General features: G+C 39.3%; 1 protein-coding gene across 4 annotated transcripts in view; it reads left to right on the top strand.

Annotated features, from left to right (window-relative positions):
- Positions 1-20,269, top strand: part of RNF38 (ring finger protein 38) — a 119,509-nt gene that overhangs the window by 44,325 nt on the left and 54,915 nt on the right. For 3 of the 4 annotated variants that reach the window (XM_070794758.1, XM_070794757.1, XM_070794755.1), the window contains exon 2: positions 8,562-8,632. In XM_070794758.1, coding sequence (XP_070650859.1) covers positions 8,562-8,632 — 71 coding nt within the window. Of the gene's footprint in view, positions 1-2,857; positions 4,271-8,561; positions 8,633-20,269 lie in introns of those variants that run through there. The other variant, XM_070794760.1, reaches the window with a different exon arrangement.

Here is a 20,269-nt window from a genome sequence, read left to right as displayed (position 1 = left end):
AGTGAGTCACTTAAAGAGTAAAACTGGCTTTTTCCTCACATGTTATTTATCAAAATTTACCTTACATTACCTGGGCTTCCCAGATGACACGAGTGGTAAAGAGCCTGCCTGCCAGTGCAGGAGACGTAAGAGATGTGGGTCCCATCCCTAGGTAGGGAAGATTCCCTGGAGGAAGGCATGGCAACCCACTCCAGTTTTCTTGCCTGGAGAGTCCCATGGACAGAGGAGCCTGGCGGGCTACAGTCCATAGTGTTGCAAAGAATCAGACATGACTGAAGCCACTTAGCAAGCACACAATTTACATTAATAATGTCTTAAAAGTGTATTAATTAATAGAGTTTGCCTAATAAGTTTTTTTTTCTGTTTTGGTGGTCTTTTGTTCTTTTTTATTTTTGTATTTCTTTTTGACTGTGCTGAGTCTTCGTTGCTGCTCAGGCTTATTCTCTAGTTCAGTGAGTGAGGGCTGTTCTCTGGTTTCAGTGCATGGGCTTCTCATTGCAGTGGCTTCTCTTGCTGTAGAGCACAGGCTCTAGGGCACGCAGGCTTCAGTAGTTGCGGTTCCTGGGTGCTAGAGCACAGGCTTGATAGTTGTGGTGCCGGGGCTTAGCTGCTCTGTGTGGCATGTGGGATCTTCCTGGATCAGGGATTGAACCCATATCTCCTGCGTTGGCAAGTGAATTCTTTACCACTGAGTCACCAGAGAAGCCCTGTCTAGTAAGTTTTAAATAAGTTTCCTAAAAATAGTGCAGTCTGTTCTCCAAGTTCATTTGGAGAAAACTTGAAACATTAAGGATAGATGAGTAAGTAAAGTTGGATTTTAACAACTGGGTGATACTAAATCTTTGGAGCAGATATCTTTTGAAAGTTATTAGTTGGTTGTTAAAACCTGGAACCTTTGTGACACTTTTCTTTGCAGCTGTGCTATAGACTCTGGTTTCCCAGTACCAGTTGTGAAGGCTACTGCAAGTGATATGACTAAAACCCAGCAAGACCATGCTCTAGAGTGTAGCAGTCTCCAGGCCAAGGACTGGATACGGCTCAATATGTTTTCCTGTCCTACTATAAAATCAGTCAGTTTTACTGTTCTGCCAGAGTCAAAGGAAAAGAGCCCTAAAAAGACAGTGTATGGGAGCAGACCCAAAAAATCAGACTCAAGTGCTGAGAGTATCTTTTAGACAGTAATTACAGTGACAGTAAGTACAGGCAAGGTGCTGGGGCTGGCTTGTATAAAGTCTACCTGTCTCTCTCAGTATATAGAGTGAACAAGACGTAGCTTAAGGTGTTGTTTTTTGTTTTTATTGAGTTCAAATGCTTTTTAGTAATCTATGCCCATTATTTGGATTGTGGTGGTTGGTAGGCTAATTAAGTTTTCAAAAGACTGATTTGGAAGGGTTGTTAATACCTCAGAAAACAGGACCAAATTTCAGAATAATTAACTTGTACAGAATACCAACTATGTGAAGGGCCTGTACCAGTGTCCTAAAGAATCTAGAAGCTATGTAAGACCTTTCATCTTTTATCTAAATTTTACTGTCTCCTTGTGAGAACTTACAAATCCATCTGCCACAATCAAAGAATGAATTCTGCCTTGCTATCCTGTCTAAGAATTATCAAGGAGATTGTGTCAGGACATGACTTCCATCATAGCCCACTTCTGACCTAAGTTAATCACTTGACATCCTTGGGATGTATAGGAAATAACTGTTCCAAGCCTTGATCATCACCTTGTGTACTTAAATGAAGTGAAAGTTAGTCGTGTCCGACTTTTTGTGACCCCATGGACTGTATAGTCCATGGAGTTCTCCAGGTCAGAATACTGGAGTGGGTAGCCTTTTCCTTCTCCAGGGGTTGAACCCAGGTCTCCCGCATTGCGGGCGGATTCTTTACCAGCTGAGCCACCAGGGAAGCCTTTGTGTACTTAAATGTTGTATAAAAAGCCCTGGTTAGATCACTGAAACATGAGGTTCAGTCCTTACCTGCCCATTGTTGGCCTCAAGCCAGGCCAGGTCATTGATTCTATGTCTGTACTCCTAGTTTTTGGTATGTTAGAGAGACATCACCTTTGAGGAGTTTTATGAATGAGGCAGGCAGGTGCTTGTAGGTTGGTCTCAGCTGCTTTCTCAAAGGTACTTTTGTCAGAAGTCATTATGGATTTGGACTAGAGCTTAATAACAAAATGAGTAGAGTAAAAATATCCCTGCCTACACGTAGACTAACAGTTGCATCTTAGGAGAGATGCACCAGTTGCCACCAAGATCATTTTGTAGACAGGGTCTCAAAGGAGAGAGAAGGTAAAGGATAGTTCAACTCAAGAATCCTGCTTATAGTCATGGGGTGCTGTTGGAGCCCCCTATACCGTGTGGCTGCACTGTGTGGCTTGTGGGAGCTTAGCTTCCCAACCAGGGATCCAACCTGTGTCTCCTGAAGTGGAAGTGCAGAGTCCTAACCACTGACCGCCAGAGAATTCCATCTTTTTTTTTTTTTTTTTTGAGTTTGCTTGTTCTATTTGGCCTAATATTCTTAGGGATACTTGATGCTAGGCCCCCCTTTTTAACATATCATGGAAAATCAGAATATATGGATGAACAAAGATAAGAAAAATTTCCTCCTGTCACCCAAGGATTATCACTGTTATATCATAGTGTATATTCTTCTGAATGTTTCCTTCACATATCTGTGTATGCATGTATTTGTTTAACCACCATGAAATCATACTATTCATATTCTTCTTTACTCTGCTTGTTTTAAACATTTTTATTTCAGTAAATTTTCATCTCATCTAATTTTACTATATTCAGATTTTTCCAATTATCTCCAAAATACGTTTTTAACTGGTTTATTTAAACTAATATGCAGTCTGGTATGCATAGTGTATCTGATTATTTCCTTTCATTTCTTTTAATCTAGCACAGTTCCTATCTTTTCTTTTTCCTTTTAGAATAATAATAACACTGACTTACTGAGAACTCCTGCAGAACCAACTTTTGGATGAGCTGATTGCTTCCTGTGATGTCTGTCCCCTGTGTTTCCTGTAAACTGGCAATCACATCCAATAGTTTGATGGAGCCAAGGAAAGTATTTTTTGCTTGATTACCAAGCAGAGGTGATGTCTGAATTTCACAGTGTATCACATCAGAAGTCACATCTGGTTGGCCCACTGTTAATGATGCTAAGATGGGCAGTTGGATTAAGATGATAGGGTTTTATCTCTTTATGATGTCCTTAGGTTCTCCCTGCAATGACAGATAGTGTTTCTTGGCAGTTTACAGACTCCCATCAGCCATTCACATAACGATTTTAGCCCTTGGTGACCCTTGCCTGAATCAACCGTTTTGTGCAAAATGATGTTTTCTAGTTCTGAAATTCCTTCTTTATGTGCTGGCACTCTTCTATAATATAGAACTAGGGCTGTTCATTTACTCTAAAAGGTGGGATAAATGCATGCTTTTTAAAAAGTTACTATTCAGGAACTCCTAGATTTTCATGAATATGAAGTGTTTGGGTTAGTTACAGTCTTCTATTTTTGTGGTTTTTTTCCAATACTTAAACTGATAAAACTTTGGCCAGTGGGGGCTGCTGCTTTTGGTCCTGTAGGACAGGACTCAGAAACCAGGTGGTGCTTTGGTTGGTGCTGTTGCCCTTGCCATTGTCCACTTGTAGCTCAAAAGCTGCACTTTTAAACCCCTAAATCTTTGGAAATTCCTTGGCGATCCAGTGGTTAGGATTCTGCACTCTTACCGCCAACGGCCCAGGTTTAATCCCTGGTTAGGGAACCAGGATCCTGCAAGCTGTGCAGTGTGGGAAACAAACAAACAAAAACACAGAAATCTTTGTTTATAAGGTGACAACTGCTAGCTATTGAGTCCAGGAAATGCTTAAGAGAGGCCCACTTCATACTGCTAGATTAACACACTACCACTACAGTGCATTGAGGAATAATTCTAACAGTGTTCAAAATGCAGCATTCTCATGACAGCTTAAAGATTCCTAAACATTTTTAAAGAGTTGTGCACATTTTGCCCAGGCCTCTGCAGTTCAGTTTTGTGGTTTAATGCCTCTTCTTTTTTTATACTCAGATTTCAAGGAATTTGCATGTATCTCAATGTTTTTTCTGCTGATGTTTATTTAAGAAGATTATATGTTTGTTTCACAAACTTAATACAACATTTTTCTCTTCAAAGCAATGTGCTGAAGAGTTTCAGTTACATTCCAACTATCCTTGAGAGAAGATGACATTTGGAAAACCATGCTACATGACAGCAAAGGAGATGTGAGTTCTAGATGAGCCTGGCATTAGGAGACAATATTACTGCATATAAAGAACTGTTAATAGTCTTGTTTGACAATGTTTTAAGTATATAGTGGTGTTGATTGACAGTGTTTCAAGTATATAGCATACTACCATGATAATTTGCTGCAGGTGTTTATTGTGTTTTTAGCTCCCTTTTAGGAAAGAAAAAGCAGTAGGAGATATGATCAGAAAGGTCTAGGGTACCCAGGTCATGTGAGACCTTGTAGACCAAGGAGTAAGGACTTTGGATTTTATTTTAAGTGGGAGAAGTAACCAAGGGTTTCAGAGGAGGAGTGACATAATCCATCTGAACCTTGAAAAGCATCATTCATGCTGCAACATGGAGAACAGACTTGGGAGGCAGTAGGGAAAGTTCATGGGGAAAAGTAGAACTAAGGAGACTAGTTAGGAAACTATCACATTAGTCCAGGTATTGGCTTAGGTAGCAGCAGTGAATGATGCCGAGTAGTTATATTTCAGGCATATTTTTGAAATGGGACCAACAGGATTTGCCAGATCATCAAATGTGGGATGTGAATTAAAGAGAGGAGTTGAGGAAGATGCCCGGGGTTTTGACCAGAGATGCTGGTGAATAGTTATGCTGTGTACTGAAACTGGAGGTAGGTTTAGAGGACAAGATCAAGAGCTCAATTTTGGACATGTTATGTTTGAGATGATGCTTAGATATCTAAGTGATATCAAGTAGGTAGCAGGATATAGAAATCTGGATTTCCTTGGGGTGGGAGGTGGGAGAGCTGGGGCTTGGAAATTAAAATTTTGGTGTCATCAGCCATGGGACTAGTTGGGATCACTAAAGGAGTGAATATAGATAGAAAAGAGAAGTCTGAGGATTTACCCTTGGGACATTCCAACCTTTATAAATTGGGGAGATGAGAATTGAGCAAAGGGAACACAGTCAGTGATGTAGGAAGCTTTCCTGAGGCCAAGTGAAGAAAGGGTTTCACGAAAGAGTAGGGTCAGCTGTTAACCTTCTAGAAGTCTTAGACTTTTGTGTTTTACATTTAGGTCTGTGATCCATTTTGTGAAAAATATGGTCAGTGTCTAGGTTCTTTTTTTTTCCCTTTGGTATGTGGATGTCTGTTCATTTACTTTTAATGCTCTCTTTTCGAGGAGGTTTTTAAGTTGCTAAATTAGGTATCTCAACCTTCATTTTTCCAGGTTCGTGGAGTCCAACTTTTTGACAATGGTCCCAAATGGTGGTCTCCCCAACAGTTGTTAGATGGTATTATGTGAACTATTTTCAGCACAGTTTAATTCTTCTTAGATTGTGTCCAGCAGAAACACACATAACATTATACCTTAAATACAAGGGTTTTGCATAAGGATAAGATAAATGTCTGTTTTGGTACCTCATTGAAAGGTATCTAATGTATGCTTATATTTCATCAGTTCTTAGGATTCTTTTCACCAGTCTAATTTTAGTATTACATGGTATTAGAATAATAGGAGACAGAAAGTATAATTTTTACCAACTTGTGGAGACACATTTACCAAGTCTTTGACAGAATAGTTTGTTATGACTAAATTTGTCATTCTGTATTCTCCCCAGAGAAGGCAATGGCAACCCACTCCAGTACTCTTGCCTGGAGAATCTCATGGATGGAGGAGCATGGTAGGCTGCAGTCCATGGGGTCGCTAAGAGTCGGACATGACTGAGCAACTTCACTTTCATGCATTGGAGAAGGAAATGGCAACCCACTCTAGTATTCTTGCCTGGAGAATCCCAGGGACAGAGGAGCCTGTTGGGTACCGTCTATGGGGTCACACAGAGTCGGACACGACTGACGTGACTTAGCAGCAGGAGCAGCATTCTCCCAGGAGATTTTAGTATTTGGGGATATTGTTGTGTGTATATATATTCTTCCTTCCAAATCATGGTTGTTGACTATGTTAAATATGTTAACTGTTATTATTAGTATCCGTGGGAACTCTATGGTTTATATTATTCTTATCCATAATTGTACCTTTTTGGCAACTGCACCTTCTCCACCTTATCCTTCCCAGAATTGTCATCCAGTGGCAAAAACTTGTTAAGCTTATTAATGTTTCTTTCTTTTTTTTAAATTGGAGAATAATTTCTTTACAATGTTGTGTTGGTGTCTGCTGTACAACATTGCAAATCAGTCATAACTCTCTCTCTATATATCCCCTCCCTCTTGAGACTCCCTCGTACCCCCAATAAGTTTATTTCTGAAAAACAGAAATTGATAATAAATATTTGCAAATGCTTTTTCAGCATCTTTTGATGTGGTCAAACTTTTAAAGATTGGTTCTTATGCTAATACTTTGTTGATAAATTTTGTTAAATTAGTTAAGGAATTAGGCTTTTCTTAAGACAAGCGAGTAGATCATGGTGACATACTATATCACATATGCAGTCAGTGTGCTCTAATATATATGCTTAACTATGTTTAGAATTTTAATTCTTGTGTTTGAGGTTAATTTGTTTTCTTATTTTAATCCTCTTTGTATTTTATAATCAGTATCATATAAAATGGGAGGCAATGGTTTATATTAGGAAGTTAGGAATGTCACTATTACTGGGATTATTGAATCTGTACATTTGAAGAAATTATGTTCCATTTATCTAGTGAGGACTTTTTTGGCCATACTGGGCTTGTGGGATCTTAGATCCCCAACAAGGGATTGAGCCTGGGCCCCTGGCAGTGAAAGTGCTGAGTCCTAACCACTGTGCCATGAGGGAATTCCCTTAAGACTTTTTATCCTTTGTAGGTTTTAATAATTTTCTCTGTTATTGCCAATTACATTCTCATTTTCTTTTATGATATCTTTAAAGTCTAAAGAGTTATTTCAGTAAGTGTAAAATAAAAATTTTTAGTATTAAGAAAATGTGTCAGAGTTTAGTTGGTAGCATTCTTTCTCAAGGATGTGGAATACTAGGACATCTGAAATGATGACATTGTCAATTTTATAAAATATGGTACCTATCATGTAACGTCCACAGGAATGGTGGTGGGATATCTTCTTAGGTTCAACTAAACACTTGCACATTCAGAAAAGCCACCATAGGTCTCACTTGGCAACACTATTCAGAAGGATATAGGACAGAAACTGTAACTTGTCTGTTAGATAAACTGTAAGGCAGTGGGAGTCCTTGCAGCAGTTCATTCTTTCTGAAGTGCTCTTCTCACAGCTAAGGCTCCAAGAGATAAGATCCACGTTGGGTGGTGCAGGGAACTCCGTGGGCATGGTTTCTAGGGTCTTTTGCCAGGGACATACATGCCTGATTAATTACATATCACCACGCTCAGAAATTCAAGAACGTGGCTTCCTACACTCTGTCTGCTTCCACTCCAGATGCAGTTTACTAATTTGGTAGTTTCTGTGTTGCCAGATAACACAGGTGGCGTGCTGTCTGAATCAGGTTCACAAGGATTAACCCAAGGTTAAATTCTTACATATAAGGAGAAGGGGTTTTGCTCATTTTGGTCCACAGTCATGCTTGCTGATTGTTTCACTTAATGCCTTCTTATTTTATACAGTATCATCTTTCAGAAGGCTTTTCTTACTCCAAGATTATTTTTTAAATCGGCATTTTCTTTTAAAATTGGTTTTACATAGATCTTGAGCCATCATTTTCTGTATGGTGAGGTAGAAACTAAAACTTTTTTCAGATGGCTTATCAGTTGTTCCAGTCATTTATTGCATGGTCATTTGTTTTCCTATCGGTTAGAAATGTCACTGTTGTCATAGAGTAGTTACTAGGAGATAGTTCTTCAAATTAACAAATGGTTGGGTATATTAAAAATATATATATTTTAAAGTAATAAAAACCTACTTATAATCACGTGATTGTGTATTAGATTGTGTTACTTGTATGCTGAGAATTTATAGTGTTGGTTTTTTCCTTAAAGCAAGTATATGTAGTCTAAAAAGCAGTATTCTTTTTTCTAAACAGAAGTTTGCTTTATTGAAGGCTGTTGTGCTTATTTAGGTGGCCTTACTCAGAAAACTAACCACTCAATGTAGTGGAAAGTAGTGAATTAAGAGTTTGAATAATGGGGTTCTGGTTTCAGACCTGCTATTTCACTGACTGCTCCTTTGTGCAAGTCAGCCTGTCTGTGTTTTGTTTTGCTCAAACTGCATGAATAACAATCCCTATCCTGCCTATTTCCGAGTATTGTTGAGAATTAGATGGGATGATGGATATAAAGGCACATGTAATTGGTAAAGCAGGTTAAATGTAAGGAATTATTGCATCTTAACTTTTCCTCCCTTTCTCTTGTAGGTAGTGTTGGTGCTTCTTTTCAGTGCCAGTCCATCCATCACGACCACATTTGTCATGATGACAGTGACAAGGTGAGGTCCGTGTTGATGTCTACAATGGTGAAAATGCATGCTGCCCTGTATCACTGAACTCACTTGCATAACTCGGGATGTAGCGGCAGGAGAGTGTGACTTGGGAGGCACAGTGTTGAGATACAGAGGGCCTTTCTGGTTTGTTGCTGGGTTGTTAGACTGCTCCAGAAAACTTGCAGGTAATTCCAGGAGTGGGGCTGGACTCCTGATAACCCTTCCATTTCCTTACCCCCATTCCTGTCTCTGTCACTGCACTTCCTCTTTTCCTGAACAGCCTGGATGGATTATCTTAATATCCGAACAGGTGTTTCCAAAACTGATAACTATCTCAGCAATTTGTGTGTGTTTCCACTTTGAAATATCTTCGACATTCCAGTTTGGTCTGTTTTGTAGTTGACTATATTATGGCTTCTTCTTATACTTACTTTTTTTTTTTTCACTCCATTTCCAAAGCCCAATTTAAATGTTGAGGATTGAGAATAGAACCTGTCTGATTCATGCCAAAAAAACCTTCTTTAGGCTTGTTTTGTTTTTTAAATCAGGTCCAGTCTTTTGGTATTTTGCTTCTGTTCTTTTATCTCTAAAGAAACTGATCTTTGGGCGCTTTTCAGTACTCACGAGCACCCGTGACGGCCCAGGCCTTGAAGTGAATACTAATGTGGGCTTGGTGTTTGGAACCTCTGGCTGCTGATATTGGAAGGGCTTAAATTCAGTCTTTTCCATCATCAGTTTCCAGTGGTTTCCCTCCCATTTCCTGTGTCTTGTGTACAGGAATGTATCGCTCCCTTGGTAGTTTCCCAGGCAGACCAATCCAAGTGATGTTTTTCTCTGCTGTTTTAATCAAGATCCTCCTCCCTCATCCTGTTGGAGCTTGATCAAGAAGTTGGTTGAACATTGGGATTTTCCAAATGGCCTTTGTTCTGTGTGTTGATCTCTCTATGAGCTTTGCTCAGTCAGATTTTGGTCTGTTTATGGAGAGAGTGGTACACTTTTAGTATTCCAGATTCTCTCTTATGATAGTAATCCAGAGGCATGGGCTTAACTTTTAACTTCTTTCAGAAGCAAGCCACTGAAAGAGACTTCTAGACTATATAGTTAGCTCCCTAAAATGTAGTATACTGCAGATTTTAGAAATAAGCATCTGGAAATAAGACCAATGATAGAGACAAAAGGCAAAATCACTTTAGGTCAGTAATACTACGAGCTGTTGTGTTACATAATTGTAAAGATGTGTGGGGGTTAAATTTTCTTTCGCCTACTCAGTATAATATGCCTCTATCCATTTTCCCTTATAGTGGAGAAGCCAGCTTTAGAGTCTAGAGATGAGATTTCTGTCCACCTCTGCCACATATTTTTTATCTACTTTAAAATGATTTTCTTCCTAATTTCTGAACCTTTGTATGACTGATTTTGTGCTTTTAGGATGAGAGGTCTCTCCTGAAATACATGGGGAAAGGGAAGAGAAATTTGAGGGATTTTGTCACTTGATCAGCCTATCAAAGAACTGTCAGAAACTGCTTTGCTCTCCTCTCTTTCCTGCCTACCACGTGTATATTTATGGTTGTCTCCCAGAGGGAAATGGAGAGAATGGATTAGGGTCTCTTGAATATATTTATAATTTATTCAACTGATTTAGTCAGCAAATAATATTTGTTGATTGGCAGCTATGTTTCTAGGCACTTAGGGAATACATCAGGATACAAAACAAATAAAGATTGCTGTTTTTTCGTGAATGTGCAGTCTGAGTGGGGAGGGGCAGACAAAATAAACGTAATATGTTGTACAGTATGTTACAGTAAGCACAGTGGATTGAAGAAAACGTACAGCAGAATAAGTGGGATGAGGACCACCCAGAATTGGATGGTACGGATTGCAGCTTTGAATAGGATCATTAGACATCATTCTGGGAAGGAGAGTGGTAGATAGGATAAGAATCAGATCACTATGTTTGTAGCAGTTTCTGACTTCTTTCTTTCTATAATAAATGGGTATTGGTTTTGTAAAGCAGCAGTGAAACCTGCTCCCTGATACATGCCACCTGGATTATATGTTCTTTTCTCTCTCTCTCTGAAAATTGACAGGATTATAGAGCACAGCTAACTCAACCCTGTTTTTAAAATAAACTTGGAAGCTGTGATCCCAGTGGAGAAAAGACTCCATTCCAGGGAGTTACCCTGGAGTGTTGGGGCTAGATCAGTTCTTCTATCCCTGATACAAGCCATGTAAAATAATTGGTTATTTCTGAACACATTTTCAAAACACACTGATGCTTACTATTCTCACTTAACTTTCAGGCATGGTTCATTTCTCAGATTTGGGAACAAAAGTTGATGTTTTTAAAAGTTGTCTGAATTTTAACTAACAGATGTGTGATGGAGGTGAAACCAAGGAGTAAAAGGGCCATTTATTGTATATCCCTTCTATAGCCTCGCAAGTGGCAAGCCCTTGAATTCCATGATTGAGCTTGTTTTCCAGCTTAAGTTTCTCTGCTGCTGTACATCAGCTTGGCAGTGCTGGCAGGAGCTGATTGCAGCTCTGAGGTTTACTGTTGAATACTGTGAGTTACATACTTTCATGTTCAGTTTATATTGGGCATAGCAATTCACACAAAGCCCTTTAGGAATATTTTTATATTCATTTATAATGTCATATCCCATAATTTCCAAGTAGCAAACATCAATTATATATTTGAGTACCTACTATAAATTTAAGCATTGTTTTAGGCATTGGAGACAAGTATAGTGAACAAAACAGACAGGAATCCTTACTTTTAAGGAGCTTACTTTCTTTGTAAATGGTTAGGAAGATGGCAAAACATAATTAAAGGTACTGTTAGTTCATTTGTGTTATGAAGAATAATAAATCAGATAAGGGATATAGGTGTGTATTGGGAGAAGATTGCCTTCCAAACACTCTTTGAAATAGGGATTGTTTTATTCCCATTTGTAGGTGAGGAATGTGAGACGGATTAACTAATTTGCCCAAGATTACCCAGTTAGTAAGTAGTAAACAGGGATTCAAACCCAAGCTCCTTAATTCCAGAGTCTGTATTTGACCAACTGAAGAAATCTATTCCTAATGTTGCTTTACATACTCTGACAGGCTCAGAGAAAAACGTATCTTCTAGTGAAGGCCCTGGAGAACCACAGTGCATTAAGTCATTCGGCAGGCAGTTTTGGCCTGTCGGTTTTTTCTTGTCCAGCTCTTTTGACATCCAAAAGGATTCACGACTGTTTGTTACTCCAGGCCTCTCTAACCTGACAGCCCTGCTTCATACTCAGAAACCTGTGCTTCTTTGTAAGAAACCTCACATTGTGTGTTGCTGTATTGCACTGGTCAAATGTGATAGTTATGACAAAGTACTTTAAAAGTATAAAGAATAGGGGAAATATGTGATTGAGATAGCATATTTATGTTTCACTTAGGTATTGAAATTAACCTAACTCAGCTAATGTACTTGAGATACTTGGAATTAAGTAGTCATCTTCACAGTGAGAACAAGACCGGCATGGGGGAATAGGTCTGTCCTGAGGATGAGGTAAAACATTGAATAGTCTGATAAGAGGAGACTTCAGGTGAGAGGAATTAATTTGTAGCCTCAATGGTATACTCTTCCTGAGTGGCCTGGCAATATGTCTGGGAAAGCTGGCCATTTGAGAGAAGGAAATGGGAGAGTTCTTTCAAAACTGCATGTATGTAAATGGCTGGTCAGAGCAGAAGTCCTTTCTGGACAAAGCTTCCTTGTGCTGGCCTTCAGTCCTTTGGTCACAGAAGAAGGCACCAATCCGATTTGTGTATGGTCATCCTACACACACCGCTTTCAGAAAGGTGGGAGATGTGCTGTTGGTTTTTCTTCCATGACTGTACACTTCCTTTTATCTTTTAAATATTCAGTTTTTTTTTTAACTACATAGTGATTAAAAAAAATATACGCAGCACTACGTTCAATCCCTCTCCCCAGAAGTTTACAGCAATTGGAATTTTAGTATTAACAGGATTTTTAAAAGTAATATTTGTATAGAGTATTTTTCATCTTTGCAAACAGTGGTTTTTTAGTATATTCAAAGAGTTGTTCCTCTATCTCCACCATCTAATTTTAGAACACTTATCATCATCACCCCCCAAGAAACCCATACCCTTTAGCAGTCACTCCCCATTATTCCTTCCCCTCAGCTCCTGGCAACCACTAATCTTTCTGTCTCTGGATTTGCCTGTTCTGCACATTCCATATCAATAGAATTACAAAAAAATGTGGCCTTTCGTGTCTGGCTTCTTTTACTTAGCATGATGATTTCATGGTTTGTCTGTGTTGTAGCATGAATCAGTACTTCATTCCTTTTTATGGGTAAGTAATATTCCGTTGTGTGGAGCTAGCACATTTTGTCTGTCAGTTCCCTAGTTAGTGGATATTTGTTTCTATGTTTTGGTTATTATGAATACCACTTTTATGAACATTTGCCTGTAAGTACGTTTTTGTTTTTACATGATTTTAACATTTTGAGGAGCTGTCAAACTCTTCCAAAGTAGCTGTACCATTTTGCATTCCAACAAATGCCTGAGGGTTCCAGTTTCTCCACATACTTGCCGATACTTCTTTTTCCTGATTGTCTTTTAAACTACAGCCACTGTAGTGAGTATGAAGTACCATCTCATTGTGGTTTTAATTTTCATTTATCTAGTGACTAAGTATGCTGAGCATCTTTTTATATGTTTATTGGCCATTCTTAAATCTTCTCTGGTCAGTTAAAAAACGTCAGTTAAAAGTCTTTTTATTGTTCTTGCCCCTTGTGCTTTAAAACAAAAGAGAGAAAAACAAAACCAAATCTCCCTGTGCCCCGTATTATATAGTTACACGTGTTTATTAGGGAAATAGAAATAGATTGTTATAAGTAGATACACCATCTTTCAGTAGATAACACTCTTAACATGCTTTTTTTTCCTTTAAATTTTTCTTTGCATTCTTTGCACAGTTACAGTAAAACTAAATTGCACTGATTATCTATGGTTGTGTAATTAATTACCCGAAAACTTAGTGGTGCAAAGCATATCTCTTAGTTTCTTGCATGGTTCTTGGGTTTTCTGTGCTCAGCTAGGTGGCTCTTGCTTGGAATTTCTCATGCATTTGCTGTCAGATGGTGGCTAAGGCTGGAGTCATCTCAGTGTCTTCACTCACATGTCTGATGGTTGATGCTGATTGTTAGGTGGGACTTCAGCTGGGGTCCTCAGCATGAGCACCTGTAGGTAGCATGGGCTTCCTCACAGTATGGCAGCTTGATTCTAAGAGTGACCAATAGAAACAGGCAGGTGCTATATGGCCCCTTATGCCTAACTTCAGAAGTCATAAAGCTTCGCTTCCACCATAGTCACAGGCCTGCCCAAATTTAAAAGGAGGGAGCATCAATCCCACCACTGGGGAAGAATGTCTACATAATGAGAGAATGAAGGATGGGAGAACTTATGGTCCTCTTGAAAAGTATAATCTGCACATTATATACACATGAAACATCAGTTAGCTGCATAATGTTGCACTATAAGGATACATGGTAATTTATTTAACTTGTCTTTAACTGTGGAGCTTTAGGTCATTTTTTTAAAATTGTGCATTTATTCAGTTTAGTTCAGTCGCTGAGTTGTGTCCGACTCCTTGCGACCCTATGAACCACAGCACACCAGGCCTCCCTGTCCATCACCAACTCCCGGAGTCTGCCCAAACCCATGTCCATTGTGTCGGTGATGCTATGACCAGTGCGTTCTTTTGGGAGAACTCTGTTTATTCATTTAGCAAACATTTATAAGTGCCTACTCTATGCCAGGCATACCTGCATCAACAGAGTATCATGGTGAAAAGACTGACAAAGAAGGTCCTTCTTCATAGGGTGCTCTTTGTGGAAGGAGCAGAAAATGAACCGTATATGTAAACAAGTAAATAATCAGATACTCTAAAGTACTGTGCAATTAGTTGAGCAGTTTGCTACTCTTAGTTAGGTATTCAGTTCAGTTCAGTCGCTCAGTCATGTCCGACTCTTTGCGACCCTGTGAATCGCAGCACGCCAGGCCTCCCTGTCCATCACCAACTCCCGGAGTTCACTCAGACTCACATCCATCGAGTCAGTGATGCCATCCAGCCATGTCATCCTCTGTCATCCCCTTTTCCTCCTGCCCCCAATCTCTCCCAGCATTAGAGTCTTTTCCAATGAGTCAACTCTTCGCATGAGGTGGCCAAAATACTGGAGTTTCAGCTTCAGCATCATTCCCTCCAAAGAAATCCCAGGGCTGATCTCCTTCAGAATGGACTGGTTGGATCTCCTTGCAGTCCAAGGGACTCTCAAGAGTCTTCTCCAACACCACAGTTTAAAAGCATCAATTCTTTGGTGCTCAGCCTTCTTCACAATCCAACTCTCACATCCATACATGACCACAGGAAAAACCATAGCCTTGACTAGACGGACCTTTGTTGGCATATGTTGACATGCCATATGCCATTCAAAAGCTTTTGAATGGCATATGGCATGTTTCTCTGCTTTTGAATATGCTGTCTAGGTTGGTCATAACTTTCCTTCCAAGGAGTAAGCGTCTTTTAATTAGGGAAGGCCTTTAAGAAGGTGACACTTAGGCTAAGATCTGACAGATGGAAAAGAACAAATTGAGAAAAACTTGGCCATAGAACATTCTAAGGAGAGGAAACAGCTAGTGTAAAAGCCCTAATAGAAACAAACAGAAGGAGAGCTGATGTGCTCCAGCAAGGTGCATGAGGGTACAAGTGGTTGAGATGAGGTTGAAGGGGTAGGTATAGACGAAATTGAGTGGATCTTGGTAAGCCAGGGAAAGAAGTTTAGATTTTATTCTGCCTATATGGGAAGCCTTTGGAAGGTTTTAAGTGAAGGAGTGACATTATATATTCTTTTACAGTATCCCTTTTGCTGCTGTGATAAGAATTTTTAAAAATTGTAAAATCTGCAACACAAAATTTACCTTCTTAACCATTCATTTAGGTGTACAGCTCAGCAGTGTTAAGTACATTCACGTTGTGCAGCCAATCCCTAGAACTCTTTTACATTGCAAAATGAAAACTCTATTCATTACACAATAACTTACTCTTCTCCCAAGCTCTGGCAATCACTCTTCTACTTTGTCTCTTAATCTGAGTGCTCTATGTACCTAATACAGGTGAAGTCATATAGTAGGAGTCTTTTTGTGACTGACTTAGCATAATGTTGCCAACGTTCATCCATGCTGTAGCTTCAGAACTTCCTTCCTTTTAAAGGCTGAATAATATTCCACTGTATGTGTATAGCACATTTTTTTTATTCATCCATGGATGGTTTCTTGGGTTACTTCCACGTTTTGGCTATTGTGAATAATGCTGCTAGGACTCTAGGTTTTCAGAAACCTCTTTTAGACTCTGTTTTCAGCTCTTTGGGGTATATGCCTAGAGTGGAATTGTTGGATCTTTTCTCCCATTTTTAATGTTTTGGCGAACCACTATTCTGTTTCCTGAAGGGACTGCGCCATTTTACGTTCCCCCCAAGAGTGTACAAGGATTCCAGTTTGTCGACATCCTTGTCAACACTTTTTTTTTCTATTTTTGTTTTTTTGTTTAATGGTAGCCTCCTAATGAGTGTGAGGTAGTATCTCATTGTGGTTTTGATTTGCATTTTTCTCCTGACTAGTGATGTTGAACATATTTTCTAGTGCTTATTGGACATTTGAACATCTTTTAAAAAACGTCTATTTCAATCCTTTGCCAATTTTATAATCAGGTTTTGGTTTCTGCTTGGTTGTAGTTCTTTATGTGTGTATTCTTGTGTGTTAAATCGCTTCAGTCTTGTCCAACTCTGCAACCCTATGGACTGTAGCCTGCCAGGCTCCTCTGTCCATGGGATTCTCCAGGCGAGAACTCTGGAGTGGGTTGCCATGCCCTCCTCCACGGGATCTTCCCAACCCAGGGATCAAACCTACCTCTGTTATGTCTCCTGCACTGGCAGCAGGTTCTTTACCACTAGCACTACCTATAGTTCTTTATATATTCTGGATATTAATCTCTTATCAGATATGACTTGAAAATATTTTCTCCTATTCCATAGGTTCCCTTTTCACTCTTGTTGCACTGATGTTTTTATTTTGAAGTAATCCAAATTTATGTTTTTTTCTCTTGTTGCCTATGAGTTTCAGAATGAGATCTTCCTTATATATATTCTAAGATTATAGTGGTTTTCTTTTGTTGGAATAAGGAAAAGGGACTTCTGGTCGTCCAGTGGTTAAGATTCCACATTTCCAATCCAGGAATCATGGATTGGATCCCTGGTTGAAGAACTAAGATCCTGAATGCTGCAGGGTGGCTAAAAAACAAACAACAAAAGAATTAAGGAAAAGGCAGAAAATCTGATGAGAAATTCATAATAACTAAAGAAATATAATTTCCAAGTTCAATTGGCTAACAAGCATATTCTACCAAACATTTAAAGAAGGCACATCACCAATCTTACAGAAACTCTTGTAGAGAACAGAAAAAGAATACTCCAGGATTCATTTTCCGAGGCCAGCATAATATCTGTGACAAGACTTGATAAAGATGTTACAAAGACGAAAAGTAACAGCTAATCTCACTTAAGAAAACAGATGTAAAGATTGTAAGCAAAATATTAGCAAACCAAATCCAACAGTGTAGAAAAAGAGTAGCACAATATGATGATGGTTTCATAGGAATGTAAAATTGGTTTAACCTCCAAAAAGCAATGTAATTCACCCAGCAACAGAAATTCTGTGATTATCTAATAGATACAGAAAATTTTCATAAAATTAAATATCCATTTTATGGTAAACTTTTAACAAATTTAAAATAAAATAAACCTCCCTTGATTTGCTAAAGGGATCTACCAAAAACCTACTGCCAACATCATACCTAAAGGTGAAATGTTGGAAGCTTTCCAGTTTTGGAATAAGACAACAATGCATGCTCTCACTGTATCTATTTAGCATTGTACTGGGAGTCCTAGCCAGTGCAGTGAGACAGGATAAGAGGAAAACGCGTTGGAAAGATAGAAATTGAATGGTTATTTTGTGCCAATGGGATTATATGTGTAGGAAACACAAAAAAATTAAGAAAACTATTAGAATTAATAATTATTTATAAAACTTAGAATAAACCCAAGAACAAATGTGCAAGATCTTTCCAGAAAACTGTGAAGCATTATTGAAAAAATTAACAACTCTGGAGAAGGAAATGGCAACCCACTCCAGTGTTCTTGCCTGGAGAATCCCAGGGATGGGGGAGCCTGGTGGGCTGCCGTCTATGGGGTTGCACAGAGTCAGACACGACTGAAGTGACTTAGCGGCAGCAGGTAAATAAATGATGCATCTTACTTACAGTTTGAAGATTTAATATTATAAAGATGTCAATACCACCTAATTCATCTCGAGATCAATGTGAAAGTGAAAATTGCTCAGTCGTGTCCTACTCTTTGTGACCCCATGGACTATACAATCCATGGAATTCTCCAGGCCAGAATATTGGAGTGGGTAGCCTTTCTCTTTTCCAGGGGATCTTCCCAACCCAGAGCGATCTCTGCATGGCAGGTGGATTCTTTACCAGCTGAGCCACAAGGGAAAGCCCAATAAAAAATTCTCAGCAGTTATTTCCATGTACTAGAATGGTAGGACACCAGGGTAGACCAATGACCACACACATTTGAAGTAACTGCAATATTTTCCTCTTTGGTAAGCAACATATATTGGTATATTTTTTGTTTTAGAAGTTGAGGGGATTTAAATGACCTAGATAACCCAGGAAGAAGTTTTTAGTAGTTATTTACGGTTTTCACTTCTGTCATGAAAACCAGTTTTTTTAAAAACCAATTTTAAAGGGCAGTCTTGGAGTCAGAATTCTCAAAAAGCGCTTAATTACTACAAGCAACTACTTTTCCTGCAAGTGCTCTACTGTTCCCCAGCAACATGCGGCTGTTTATACAATCCTGGGAAGCTAGAATGAGAATTAATTCATTAGTTGCACTAGCCCCATTTCAAGTCTTCATTCAGTAGCCATGTATATGTAGATAATGGCTACCTTTTGGATGCTGCTGCAGATGTTGAACATTTCTATCATTGCAGAAAAATCCATTGGACACCTCTCCAACAAGGTTCCCGACCTTTTTGTGCAGACTCCAAGAAAAATTTTAGGTGGACTAGGGATGAGCAACTGCTCCAGTATAATTTACTCCCCACCACACTAGGTGGTCAGTGGCCCACCTTAAAACTTAACCCACTCATTGGGTGTTTTCTGGTTTAGAAAATCAGTTAGAAAAAAAATTGCAGTATAAATTTCAAACTATTCAACCTTGAGGTGTGGGAGCATTGTTTACCAGTGGACAGACTTCTTAGATCAAGTCCTCACACCCCAGTTAAGTAAGATCTCAACCATTTAAGAAGGGTTTTCAAGAGTTTGCCTGACAAAGGATTGGCTGAAGGCCAGGGGAAATGCATATAAATTTAAGGATTAGGAACCCTGGAGGACTGTAATAGGTTTTTGCCACCGAGATTCAACACTTGAGGAACCTGAGTCTTACCTTACAATTGGGCAACTTCCAGATGGTAATTTCCCTCCCTGTTCCCCCCCTCCTTTTTTTTTTCTTCCTGTACTTCCCCCTCTCCTTGCATACCTGTATACAGTTAAACAAGAAAAGCTGTTTCGGGGTGGTCTGTATTATGTAAGGAAGCTTGTATGACAGATTCTATTGGAAGATCTGTAATGCCAGGTGAATCCACAGCAGGAGACAGAGGTTAGAAGTGGATTACATTGGATGCACCTAAAGGTGTGGTTGGAATTTATGCGTCTGTATTATGAAATGAGAGGCGGGGACCTTAAAAGTTTTGATGTAAACATCTCCAAAGTTGCTTGCTTTGGAAGACTGGCAGAGAGGGCTTTGAGGGGGAAGAGTGGCTAGATAACAGGGCTACATAATAGGGGTGTGGGGCTACGGGAGGGGACGTGTTCATGGGGGCCTATTATCTCCTTCTAGCTTCGCTTTGTTAGGAGTTGTAAAAGCCTGTGATGTGATTGCTGGAACTTTGAGTTCAGCAGTTGCTAAGCACCTGCTGCTGTGTTTCATGCTGTAGGTTTGGACTTCAGGGTTATAGTCAGAACAGTCTGATCGCTGAGTCTGACACGGGAGACAAATGTATTCAAATAATTACCATTTTGTGTTATTCATACATAGAGGTTCAGAGGATCCTGGAACATCATTTTAGTCTGGTTCCCTAATTTTCTATCGGAAGCAGCTTTGGCCCAGAGCAGGCTGGAGACTGGTTTGAGTAATGCCAAAAGAACTAGAACTTGGGTTTTTTTTTTGATGATTGGCCTGAAATATGGTCTCCATCCTTGAAGACATATAATTCCTATCTACTTAAAACCCGCTTCTTTGATGATGTCCCCTTGACCTCCCTCTTTACTTCGATATCACTTAAACTATTTTGTCCTTGTATTTACTGCGCTTTATAGAAGATATTACATCCTCTTTTAGATCTTGAATGTGATTATCAGGACAGGCACCATGCCAGCTTCTGTCTCCGTACCTGTCTCATTTCCTGTTCTCAGCACAATGTCAGGTTTAATTGAGCCTTACAGTAGGACAAATTAGGGTT

The sequence above is a fragment of the Bos indicus genome, chromosome 8 (genome assembly GCF_029378745.1).
Source record: "Bos indicus isolate NIAB-ARS_2022 breed Sahiwal x Tharparkar chromosome 8, NIAB-ARS_B.indTharparkar_mat_pri_1.0, whole genome shotgun sequence".
NCBI classification, from domain to species: domain Eukaryota; kingdom Metazoa; phylum Chordata; class Mammalia; order Artiodactyla; family Bovidae; genus Bos; species Bos indicus.
Note: the sequence above shows the minus strand (reverse complement) of the source record. Positions and strands in the feature narration are given on the sequence as shown.